Source organism: Ranitomeya imitator, chromosome 2, assembly GCF_032444005.1.
Source record: "Ranitomeya imitator isolate aRanImi1 chromosome 2, aRanImi1.pri, whole genome shotgun sequence".
In the NCBI taxonomy this organism is placed as follows: Eukaryota; Metazoa; Chordata; class Amphibia; order Anura; family Dendrobatidae; genus Ranitomeya; species Ranitomeya imitator.
In genome coordinates, this window is record NC_091283.1 from 524,039,518 (window position 1) to 524,052,854 (window position 13,337).

The window sequence follows — 13,337 nt, forward strand, 5'->3', positions numbered from 1 at the left end:
CCAACTGTGGGCATAGCATAATTTACATCACTGCGCATGCGCGGGTCGTAACGTTAGCCTGGGTGCCCCGGAAGTGATCATATGGGCATAGTGTTTATCTGGATGCCGGTAAAATTTTCTCAGCCCGAACTGCGAGCGATTTTGGCACCAAACTTACACTCGCAGTTCGGGATGAGAAAATTTTACCGGCATCCAGATAAACACTATGCCCATATGATCACTTCCGGGGCACCCAGGCTAAAGTTACGACCCGCGCATGCGCAGTGATGTAAATTATGCTATGCCCACAGTTGGACAAAGCATAATGCGCAGGCGCCAGAGGCGAATTCACTGCGCAACTGCTAAGAAAGAGCGCGATCTGTGCGATTCACAAATCGCGTTTACGACAGACACGCCGAGAAGCAGGGGGGAGGAACCGCTATTTGACCACGCCCATCCGACCTGACCAACTTGAGTGACAGGACAAAACGGCCACTTCACAAAGGTATTTCGGCAGCCTAACGGGGGAATAAAGGCGCCAAAAAGGCACTAGTGTAAAGCCCAGCTCTGCCCCTATTTCACACTATTTTTATCTAATCTTTAAAAAACGGGGTGACAGGTTCCCTTTAAAACATTAACTTAAAAATATAAGCCGTTTCCAGCTGTCTGAGGAATGGATAAGCATAAAATACAAGCAAACTCTCTTATTAGAAAAAGCTATTCTATAAAACATAGCTTAAAGGGGTATTAAATTGCGCCAATTAAACGGCATGAAAATAAGCAAGTTAGCAATTGACTTACAGTACTTTTTTTTTCTATCTGCTGTCATTCTCCTGCAATGGCAACTTTTATCTTTCATAGCGGACAGCTGGATTCCATGGAGCTCGCCACTAGTGCCTGCCCAGACCCTGGCCTAATGTGCACAGTAGTTACATTCTAGCTCTCTAGTCTTTCAATGTGCACTTGGCATCCTGTGTATGGGCAGATGAAGCCAATGAGAGTTTACACGGCTTTATTGTGTATTCCTGGGCATGATACAGGCTGTTCCAAGATAGTATAAAGAATAGTATTGAAGATCTTAATCACGCTCCCCTGGGGCCCGATTACAGGTTTGAGGCAGGGCTAATATGCAGAAAACTGTCTCGTCGGAGTAGTCATAAATCATTTGCCATGACTTAAGGTACCATCACATTAAGCGACGCTGCAGCGATCCAGACAACGATCCCGATCGCTGCAGCGTCGCTGTTTGGTCGCTGGAGAGCTGTCACACAGACAGCTCTCCAGCGACCAACGATGCCGGTCCCATGGTAACCAGGGTAAACATCGGGTTACTAAGCGCAGGGCCGCGCTTAGTAACCCGATGTTTAGCCTGGTTACCAGCGTAAACATAAAAAAAAACAAACACTACATACTTACCTTCCGGCGTCTGTCCTCCGGCACTGTGCTTCTCTGCACTGACTGTGAGCGCCAGCCGTAAAGCACAGCGGTGACGTCACCGCTGTGCTCTGCTTTCCGGCTGGCCGGCGCTCACAGTGCAGAGAAGCACAGCGCCGGGGACAGACAGCGGAAGGTAAGTATGTAGTGTTTTTTGTTTTTTTTTTACGTTTACGCTGGTAACCAGGGTAAACATCAGGTTACTAAGCGCAGCCCTGCACTTAGTAACCCGATGTTTACCCTGGTTACCAGTGAAGACATCGCTGAATCGGCGTCACACACGCCGATTCAGCGATGTCTGCAGGAGGTCCAGCGACGAAATAAAGTTCTGGACTTTCTGCTCCGACCAACGATGGCACAGCAGGATCCAGATCGCTGCTGCCTGTCAAACTCAACGATATCGCTAGCCAGGACGCTGCAACGTCACGGATCGCTAGTGATATCGTTCAGTGGGACGGTACCTTAAGGCTGCTCCTAGCACCAGAAATGAATAGGTGTCCGCATTTTAATCTGTCACCAGGATTGCTTGCCCGTGAAGCTGGAGTACCTCCTTTCTTTCAAAGATGTAAGATACAGAAGAACAGTCACTGACACACCTATTATAAATGGTGGCTACTTGGTACTACAATTGCACATATATTGTGCATGCATACGGGGCCAGTCACACGATCAGAAGAAGTGCACCATGTCAGCTCAAAGTCTATGCGTCCTTTTACATTAGTCGATGTGCTGCACTTAACGACACCCCACCTATCAGAAACTTGTTTACTGATCAGCGGTCATTTAATATTTAATTGCATTTTTATATAGGCAGACCACGTTCCTAGTGTCTACTGAATGATCTGTAATAGATGGTTCAGTGAGCATAGGCTGCCATTGTTCTCGGCAGCGCAAATTCTGTTTACACAGGACGATGCGCTGCCAAGAACAATGATTTTTTTTATGCCTACTAAAAAATCAATTTAACCTAATGAACGAGTATTTTGCTCGCTTATCGGGTGATCAGCAGACTGTTTACACTGCATGATTATTGTGAATGCGTGCTCCAAGAAACACTCGTTCATGCTAATCTTTCAGCATAAATACACCTTAAGAGTGACGCACGCCCATACAATAAGATTAAGTCTCAACTCATGAAGACAAACTGCATCCTACAAAATTATGATTGAGAGGTTTTAAATTATATTTCAGCTAAACACGCCAATTCCCAACCGATCTCTCGTTGTTTTTAGATTATAAAATAACATTAAAAACTACAGAAAATTGGATAAAATCTGCTTAAAAGGCACTAGTAGTATTGCAAAATTATTAAATCAAGCACTCAGTGGGTCCAAAATCCAATAATTCAATGCTTTTATGGGTCCAGATAACTGGACTGTAAAACGAGTTCAATCACATTGCTATTTAGGAACACTTACAGTAGAAGGTTCGCCATTTTGTATTTTGTTACTTACCTTCACCTGGAAAACCAATTCATTTCCTCCAACACTGAATTGAGACTCAAACAATATAGTGAACTTCTCCTCGGTGACCGACTCTGCCCCTCGCCGGTCTGAACGTTTGATCCTCTTTAACGACTAAGTGGAAAAAAATAAGACGTATATCAACATGTATAACTTCATCCTAGATTACATGTGGGGACCCTCTAATTATGAGGCACCATACTAATGGAGCAAATAAGCTTTAAAAAAAAAAAAAGAATCAACTTGCCCTGCTGGTTGCCCTCACATTAGGCAAAATAAGGAAATTCACATCTGATCCCATTACTTCCAGATTGTACACTACTATACAAAAGTTTTAGGTAGGCGTGATAAAGATACTGCAAAGTAAGAAAGCTTTCCAAAATAGAACGTTGTGACCCACCCTTAGCCTGCAGAGCAGCATCAATTCTTCTCGGTATACTTGTACATAGTTTTTGAAGGAGGTTGTTCCAAACATTTTTGAGAACTAACCACATATCTTCTGTGGATGTAGGCGTGTGGAAATTCCAGACAAACTCTCTATTGGGATCAAGGATGTGGAGGCCAGATCATCACAACACCTCCAAACATACGGCAAATGTTATTAAGAACTATCTTCAGTGTAAAGGAGAACCAGGCCTCCTTGAATTGAGGATGTGTCCCCCTCAGAGCACTGATCCCATCATTATCCGCTATTCTTGGGATTACACAGGTCCACATCCACAGAAGATCCACGATATTTGGATTGAAAAAAAACCTCCCTGCCGAGATCCTTCTAAAATCGTGCACTAGAACTGACGAGGCTTAGAAGGCAAAGGAATTCACAGCAAATATTGTTTTGATTTGGATTTTTCTTTTGTCTTTTAACTTTGCATTTTGTTAACTGCTAAAATTAAACTATTAACCCTGCAGCATTTTCTCCGCACCTGCTTAAACTTTTCAGCCTCTTTTACTAACGTTGGAGTATGATTGCTTCTATGGGTTCATTAAAGGAATACCATTTGAAACTACTACGGTACCAAATCCATGCACACCTACCATGTTTCTGAAGTGTGCACTTAGTGTGCCAGTGGCCTGGTGGTATTCCATTACACAGCAATTATTCAAGATCTCTCCGCTACTGTCACTGTGAAACAAAAGCAAAGGATTCCAGAGGATTACATCGGATTATGCCACAGGAAAAATAATGGCCAAAATAGGGTTCAGACACAAATAAGGGGTGGTCTATTCTAATTAGGAGCAAGGATGCAGATAAGAAAACATACCTTAGGTGATAGCAATGTAATAATAATTGAACACTCTAGGGATTTTTCCCCCTCTAATAGCAAATGGCAATATGTATGCAGAGAGCGTATTGCAATACTTACTGGTCATTGCTTTCTGCTGTTTCCAGCGTCGCTCCAGTCCGGGAGTCCACATCCGAGTCTCAGATGTACATTGAGAAAATTCAAAAATTGACCTCAGCTCCACATAGTATTCGGCACAAGTGTGGTCACGTGACACCGGAGTCGGTAAGCATTACAATACACTCTATGCATACACATTACTATATACTGTAAAAAGAAAAATCACAGCAGAGATCCTTAGAGGGCTACTAAACCTGCTTCCAGGTAGTCCTCCATAATCATGAGCTCTGTATAACCCCACCCCCACCACTGATTGGAAGCTTTCTGCCTATGCACAGTTTACACAGAAAGCTGCCAATCAGTAGTATGAGTGGGGTTATATAGAGCTCAGCATTAGAGAACTAGCAAATCTTCAGCAGGTAAAACCGGGATTTAGCAAAACTTCAGAAAGCAGCCCAGTAAATGGAATCAAGAGTTTCTGCCCTTACATACATCACACTGCTCTCAATGGCAAAAACAGGTGTCAAATTGCCTTTAAAAATTATACATCAATTTATATGCACTAGGTAAGGTTATCATGCTCTTGGCATTTCTGAATTTTAGACTATGCTACTGTATACACACAGGGAGGGCAAATGATATTAATCATCAACACAATAATTAGTCCATCCAGTGTATCTGCTATCAAAATCCAATGCATATGGCCACTTCAGCACAGAAAAAAGGCTAGATGTAAAGAGGAGAAGTCTAGGCGGCATTGGGTGTCACTTAGGAGACTTACTTTCGAGTGTTTTCATTCTTCAGAAGAGACTTAGCTTGTAGTTCACTAATGATGGTGGCTTTCACTTGGGGTGGGTTCATATGGACATTCAGTTTGCCACCCACCAGCAGCCGAACTGTTGCTGCAAACTTGGTCTGTGTTTTCAGAACTTGTGGTGGTTGCTTTTCTATGATAAATGTGCTGCAAATAGAAACAACCATCCAACTTTTATGCAATTCTTCCAGAAAAGGCAAGCAGTTCATCACAATGAATATGCTGACAGTGGAGGCAACTACATCTACCCTGCACATTATTTCCTGTCTAGTGCCACCCTGACATGCCTGACTCATGTCTAACCTGTAGAAGACATAGCACTGCAAAAGGGGCATTAATGAAGAATGTATGAGTGGGCTTTGTCCCTTTAAGTGACCTCAAACATTTTACTTATTCCTAATGCAGGAAACAATAGTATGAACATTAATGTCGGGTCAGAAGACCACACACATTCACAAGTTTTCTGGCAATGCCGAAGATCGATTTGGGGGGCACATGGGCTACATGTTACCTGGTTACTAAAGCAGAGATAATATCGGTGATGGTAGCATTCAGCTCAGCGAGAAGCTCTTCCACAGGCCCAGGGATAGGCAGCTGCTGGCACAGGTGCTCTGCCCGCCGTATCTGCTGTCGATTCTGCCAGATTATTTCTGCAAGCTTTTCACACCTGATAAGGAGAGATGGGCAAGTACATGAATCGAATGTCTTCTATGTGCAAATTCTCCCACTCCTCGCAGGTATGGCTATTGGCATTATTCAACACAACCCCACAAGTAAGAGCTCACAACAAATCTAAAAACAATGGCAGAAGACACATACCAGGTCTGTAAAAGGTCTAAACTGCCTTCTGGAGGACCACCGTTCCCAGCAAGCTGTTGCCGTCTCTTCCACTGAATCAGCTCATCGTCCAAGATGATTGTTTGTTGCTTGCGTAAAAGCTGTAGGGTCTTTTGGTGCTTCTCTGATAAGTCCTAAAGAAACAAAGTAAACTTAATTAAAAGGTTAAAAATGCAGGCCATATATTATTAACCATTGTTTCTCAAACCCACCAATTTCAGCTGGGGATCAGCTGATCAATTAACAATTATCAATCAATTAACACCCAATGGCAGGAAAAACAAAGATCAGATTTGTTTGATTTCAACAATGGTATATTCCAGTCTTTATAAAAATATCCACTGGATGAGCAATCAGTTAAGGACTTGTCTTGCTGCCTCATGGAAAGTATATGGCACCACTGAAGAAGAAAGCAATGTGCCCCACATCTTAGGACAATGGATGCAGATCACAAGTGTCAGCAGATACTCCAGTCAATCTTCTGGTTGCGATCATGCAACCAGTGCAGAATGGGGGACATAACATTACCACTCTTAACTGCCTCATAAACTTGCATTTTTTTGTTTTACGCTTTCGCTTTTCTTCCCCTTCTTCCAAGAGTCATAACTTTATTTTTCTGACCCCATATCCGTGTAAGGGCTTTTTTTTTTTTTGCAGGACGAGTTGCACGAAAAAGCGAGGGACAAAAAAAATCCAAATGCATTGAAATAGCAAAAAAAAAAAAAAATGCATTTCCACAATTGTTTTTTCTGTTTTTATTTACCATGTTCACTATATGGTAAAACTGACCTAGTAATAGAATTTTCCAGGTCAGTATGAGTACGCAGGTGCCAAACATGTATTGTGTTTTTGTTTTGTTTTTTAAAAGTGGTAAAAAAATGCAAAAATTAAAAAAATATATATGGCTTGTGTTGTCATTTTCCGAGACCCATAGTGTTTCCATTGTTTGCAATCTGGGGCTATGTGACTTTATTTTTGCGTCCTGAGTGGACGTTCTTATTGATACTATTTTGGGGTAGATAGGAAGTTGTGATTGCCTCTTATTGCAGCCAAAAAAAAACCTAAAAAACACTTATGGTGTTTTGATATTTTTTTCTCATTACGCTGTTTACCGCTTGGATTAATTTATTTTATATTTTGACAATTTGGACACTTTTGAAAGCAGCGATACGAAATCTGTGTTTTTTATTGTTTCACTTTTAATACGGCAAATTAATGCCTTTGAACGTGTGTTTTTTGTTTTTTTTCATATTTTAAAAAATTTCTTATTCTTACTTTTTACTGTTTTCAATAGTCACTAGGAGATGAAGCAGTGATTGTCCAACCGCCTGTGCTATACATAGCAGGGCTTCGTAATTTCTGCTATACACAGCAGTGCTGATCTATGAACACTGGCCACAAGTCGGCATTCACAGGAATAATGATAGGCACGGGGGTGTTTTGAAGACCCCTGTCTGTCATGACAACCCATCGGCACACTGTGATGACGTGACAGGGGTGCCGATGGGCAGGATGTATGACATGAAGTGAAGAGCAAGCATGCTCGGATAAGGTGTTATCAGAGCACGCTTGTTTGTTAATAGAGTATCTTTGGCATGCCCAAATACTATGCTCGAGTCCTGCCCCACAGGCAATTACTGCATGTGTTGTGGTTGTCAAACAGCAGCGAGACATGCAGCTACGGCTCCTCAAACATAGTGTATCTTCGGCGTGCTCGAATACTGTAACACACGAGCATGCTTGGATAACACCTTATTCGAGCACTCTTGCTCATCACTAATGACGTGCTCCATGCCGGAATGTGTTAAATCCCTTGATTGACAGTGGGATTCAACTAGTTAACAGCCGCAGCTGTTAAAGGCACATGATGACTGATTAAATAAGTCTATAAAGGCACAGATGATTGGCCTCGGGGAGACCAAAACATCCAACACCGCGGAGACACCATCACGTGTTTCTCAACGCAGTGATTCCAGAACACTGCCCCCATCCCTTATGGGAAATATGCAGATGCAAGTAAAGAAGCTGCGGAGACACCATCACGTGTTTCTCGACGCAAGCAGTGAATAGCCAGGCCTTTCCCCGGGAAGGAACAACCACGGGAAGGGCAGCATCCTTTTACTAGGCACTGCTCCTAATAGCCAGATTCCTACTCAACACTGATGAGGGGCAAAAACCCCGAACAGCTGTCTGTGGATGGATACCATGCTTGGCATAGGTGGCTTTCCTTCATAGGATGCTGCCCTTCCCGTGGTTGTTCCTTCCCGGGGAAAGGCCTGGCTATTCACTGCTTGCGTCGAGAAACACGTGATGGTTTCTCCGCAGCTTCTTTACTTGCATCTGCATATTTCCCATAAGGGATGGGGGCAGTGTTCTGGAATCACTGCGTTGAGGACAATACAAATATCTCGCTGAGGATCTGTTTATACCAAGGAAGGTGACGGGCACAAGGGGGCATTCTTTGCGTCTGGAGGAGAGAAGGTTTTTCCACCAACATAGAAGAGGATTCTTTACTGTTAGGGCAGTTAGAATCTGGAATTGCTTGCCTGAGGAGGTGGTGATGGCGAACTCAGTCGAGGGGTTCAAGAGAGGCCTGGATGTCTTCCTGGAGCAGAACAATATTGTATCATACAATTATTAGGTTCTGTAGAAGGACGTAGATCTGGGTATTTATTATGATGGAATATAGGCTGAACTGGATGGACAAATGTCTTTTTTCGGCCTTACTAACTATGTTACTATGTTACTATGTTACTATGTGATGGTGTCTCCGCGGTGTTGGATGTTTTGGTCTCCCCGAGGCCAATTATCTGTGCCTTTATAGCCTTTTTACTAGGCACTGCTCCTAATAGCCAGATTCCTACTCCACACTGATGAGGGGCAAAAACCCCGAAACAGCTGTCTGTGGATGGATACCATGCTTGGCATAGGTGGCTTTCCTTCATAGGATGCTGCCCTTCCCGTGGTTGTTCCTTCCCGGGGAAAGGCCTGGCTATTCACTGCTTGCGTCGAGAAACACGTGATGGTGTCTCCGCAGCTTCTTTACTTGCATCTGATTAAATAAGTCATCATGTGCGGGGAAAGATGTGAGATCAGTGTGCGAGCCCACATGACAGGCAGGGATGCGACCTTTGACGTAAATATACGTCAAAGTTCGTGAATGGGTTAAGATTTGGGCAGCATGGTGGCTCAGTGGTTAGCACTGTTGCTTTGCACTGCTGGGGTCCTGGATTCAAATCCCACCAAGGACATCATCTGCAAAGAGTTTGTATGTTTTCCCTGTGTTTGTGTGGGTTTCTTCCAGGTTCTCCAGTTTCATCCCACACTCCAAAGACATACCGATAGGGAATTCAGATTGTGAGCCCCAATGCAGACAGCGATAATAATGTACAGTTGTGCTCAAAAGTTCACATACCCCATTTCTTAACACCGTGTAGTGCCCCCTCTAACATCAATGACTGCTTGACGTCTTTTGTGGTAGTTGTGGATGAGGTTCTTTATTTTCTCAGATGGTAAAGCTGCCAACTATTCTTGGCAAAAAGCCTCAAGTTCCTGTAAATTCCTGGGCTGTCTAGCATAAACTGCGTACTTGAGATCTCCCCAAAGTGGCTCAATGATATTGAGGTCAGGAGACTGAGATGGCCACTCCAGAATCTTAACTTTGTTCTACTGTAGCCAATGACAGGTCGACTTGGCCTTGTGTTTTTGATTGTTGTCATGTTGGAACGTCCAAGCACATCCTATGCGCGGCTTCCGGGCTGATGAGTGCAAATTTGCCACCAATATTTGCAGATAACGTGCTGCATTCATATTTCCTTGAACTTTGACAAAGATTTCTGTGCCTTTTTAGCTCACACATCCCCAAAACATCAGCGATCCACCTCCGTGCTTCACAGTAGGAATGGTGTTCCTTTCATCATAGGCCTTGTTGACCTCTCTCTAAATGTAACATTTATGGTTGTGGTCAAAAAGTTCAGTTTTGGTCTCATTACTCCAAGTACCTTGTTACAGAAGTTTTGAGGCTGGTCTCTGCCGTTTTGTGTATTGTAGGCGAGATACTTTGTGGCATTTGCGCAGTAATGGCTTTCTTCTGGTGACTCGACCATGCAGCCCATTTTTCTTTAAGTGTCTCGTTATTGTGCATCTTGAAACAGCCACACTGCTAGTTTTCAGAGAGTCATATATTTAAGCTGATGTTATTTATGGGCTTTTATTTGCATCTCGTTCAATTTTCCAGGCAGTTATGAATGACATTTTTGTTTGACTACCTGACTGTGGTTTTGTTTTTACAGAACCCCTGTTTTTCCATTTGTTAATCACAGTTTGAACGCTGTTGACTGACATTATCAATTCGTTGGATATCTTTTTGCATCCCTTTCCTGTTTTATACAGTTCAACTAACTTTTCCCGTAGATCTGTTGACAATTCTTTTGCTTTCCCCATAATTCACAATCCAGAAACGTCAGTGGCTGGATGAAAGATGCAAGAGTCTGTCTGGATCCCAGAAACTCACTCAGATTTTATGCACACAAATTGATTTCAAGCAAACCGGTCACAGGTGAGTATGTTACCTTTAGTAGCCATTCAAACCCATTTGTGTCAACTTCTGCACATGTTATCAGGCCATAATCACCAGGGTATGTGACCTTTTGATCAGGGTCATTTGGATGTTTTGGGTTGTCATCATGATTTAAAAAGAGAAAGCACAGTAGTTTGACAATAAATGGCTTCACCCAACCATGAGTGGAGAAAAAGTTTTGGTGTTATCATTCATATTCTCTGAAAAAAGGCAAAGAAAGCAAAAATTCTGCAGGGGTATGTAAACTTTTGAGCACAACTGTATGTAAAGCTCTGTGGATTATGATGGTGCTTTATAAGCAATGCATAATAAATAATTGTGAGGGTCTAGCACTTATCTGACAAACATCTTTACACTGCATAAGAAGTCATTTTTTAGGACTGAAATACCCTTTTAATAACTAGTGTTCAGTAAAAAAAAAACATTCACATGTTGATTGCTTCTAGAGTAACCTATGCATGAATTTGGGGCTACAAAAGAATTAATTGTGATTGCATTAAAACTATAGCTACTATTTGGTTGACTTTTTGGTTCTGTCGCACAGGGCAAGGTTTGGACATGGTCACCCCCATAACTATATATACTAGCTGCTGTGTCACCATTGCATGATGTAGCTATAGAGATGTGGACTACACACTGTGGTAAATTGTGATACATACCTGATAGGTTGGTAGAAAGGCAGTGGCGTAACTTGACGCTTATGGGTCCCAATGCAAAATTTCCAAAAGGGCTTTAAACTATCGCAGGTCATTATTTGGACCCCCCTAAGCTCTGGGCCTTGGTATCATTGGAACCCTTGCACCTACTATAAGTATAGCCCTGTAGAAAGCATTAGCTAATGTGACATTTCCTCTGTTTCACTGCTGATAACACTAGGAGTAAAATGATATTCATGCAGTTCCCTGACATTTTACAACAAGAACTCCCTAAACGGCAAAACTCTGTATTTTGAAGCAAAGCACGAGTGTCACTATTCACATGTCCATACCTCTCCCTATTCCCTTCCCTCCTTTGTGAACATTACCAGTCTGTACTGTTGCAGAGTCTGGGCCTCTCTCTGCAGCCAGGTCTCTAAGGACGACTGCCGCTGCTGTAAGGTGGCCTCCCGGGGCAAGCGTTCCTGAGGGCTGAGCTGTGACAGCTGGGAGAATTGAGCTGTTATGAGAGACGGACAATTAGTTAGAAACGCGTACAGTGTAACACACTTTACTACACGTGTCCACATTTTTTTTTTACCACTCTCCTTTTTATAGATTATCAGCCATAGAGAGGAAGACCATGTTCACACGTTCAGTATTTTTTCAGTACTTTACATCAGTATTTGTTCCACCACTGATTTTGGAGGAAAAAAAATAGAAACACGTCACCACTTTTTTGGCTTACAAATACTGAGCTCAAAAAATGATTAAATACTGAACATGTGAACACGGCTGAACACTACTCGTAATTGACAAGTTCCTCTGAGGCCTCCAGCTCCCACTTCTGGATATAATCTAGTATACAGAGATTCCAACCAACATTATAAGCCAATGAGCCACCGCATTGATTTTGTTAGGTGATGGACGTTTGCTTTATGCCTCCCGTGCTGCATTACCATACAGGAGTGGGTAAAATCGTGACTGGCATCTCTCCAGTACCTTGGGTTAAACTGATTACAGTAAGATCCATTACATCACTATGTATGAAGCATGGAAAGGGTTAATTTATTGTAAAGTCAATAAGCGGTTTCTCCAACTTGTACAATCCCTACTTGCTTATAGGGGTTCTTGACAATAAACAGATTACAAAGTGTTCCCCCATTGGTGGGATCCCCAGTTATCAGCTGGATTTGTGGCATAAGGAGTGTTCAATTTCCCACCATAGAAAAAAATGAAACATTAAACTTTGGCCATTCAAATCAATGGGCTTTCTGCACAATGCAGGACTGTGCGGGTTCTCCAGAGCCTGCCATTTCTCCTCTGTTCCGCCCTTCAATATTGATGTGCGCAGGCGCTGGAGAGTCACCGCAACTTCCAGTCCCAGTGATCTCCGGCACACAGTAGGTGAATTCTCCATAATGTAGAGAGCGATGGCGGGCAGAATGCGCAGGATTTCAGGAGGCACACATGACATCAAAGGGACGCCTGAAGAGAAGGGGAGGAGAAAACCTGTATAATGAAGGCCAGAGGCAGTCTTATATCCCGGTAAGCCTACGCCCCAAAGCCTGGAAGATCAAAGGTATAAAAGATGATTTTTACTTAACCCTGCTGTTCTGTTCGCATTTGCTATACACTTGTACTGTTCCCGGGTCAATATGACCCGACCTATTAATTCTTGATTTTTAGCTACTCTAAGTGTTTTATTTGAATACTTTTTTCATTATTATACTGTATGTGAACATGGTTGATCATAAACGAATGAAAAATGTAAATTTAAACTTAATAATTTATTTATTTTTCATAAAAAGGTTACACAGGCTTTTTACAATTATCTCTGATTGTTGGCATTCTGCACACAAATAACAAAGAAGCTTTACATTACTATTACTAAAACATGAAATTTAACTTTTTGAAAACAATATTTATAAAACAAATGAAAAATCATAAAAACTTTAACCTTTTTAGAAAGAAAAAAGAAAAACTGAACATGTTCATGCGTTTTCACACTGAACACAATAATAAGACACATGTCCTTTACACAGATATTTTGAACATCCAGCACATGTCAGATTAGTCTTATTGTCACAGGAAGATGGACAGAAGCTGATGGACAGAAGCTACATCTCTTCCTTTTTTTGCTGGTAGCTGTGCTGCTGGTAGCTGTGCTGGTGGAGGCCGTGGATGTGAAGCCTCTTTCTTGAGCATGCTGGACACTTTTTACAATGGCTGTTGCTCCTTCACTTCTGGGGG

General features: G+C 42.4%; 1 protein-coding gene and 1 long non-coding RNA gene across 3 annotated transcripts in view; one reads left to right on the forward strand and one right to left on the reverse strand.

Moving 5' to 3' along the window:
• The window catches only part of LOC138664828 (uncharacterized), a 617,141-nt gene that overhangs the window by 477,311 nt on the left and 126,493 nt on the right, over positions 1 to 13,337 (forward strand). The gene's annotated exons all lie outside the window — the stretch shown is intronic.
• The window catches only part of LOC138664827 (signal transducer and activator of transcription 5B), a 233,500-nt gene that overhangs the window by 16,140 nt on the left and 204,023 nt on the right, over positions 1 to 13,337 (reverse strand). For both annotated transcript variants that reach the window (XM_069751807.1, XM_069751808.1), the window contains 6 exons: positions 11,474 to 11,604; positions 5,853 to 6,004; positions 5,545 to 5,700; positions 5,001 to 5,180; positions 3,912 to 3,999; positions 2,868 to 2,990 (listed from right to left, as the gene is read on the reverse strand). In XM_069751807.1, coding sequence (XP_069607908.1) covers positions 2,868 to 2,990; positions 3,912 to 3,999; positions 5,001 to 5,180; positions 5,545 to 5,700; positions 5,853 to 6,004; positions 11,474 to 11,604 — 830 coding nt within the window. The remainder of the gene's footprint in view (positions 1 to 2,867; positions 2,991 to 3,911; positions 4,000 to 5,000; positions 5,181 to 5,544; positions 5,701 to 5,852; positions 6,005 to 11,473; positions 11,605 to 13,337) is intronic.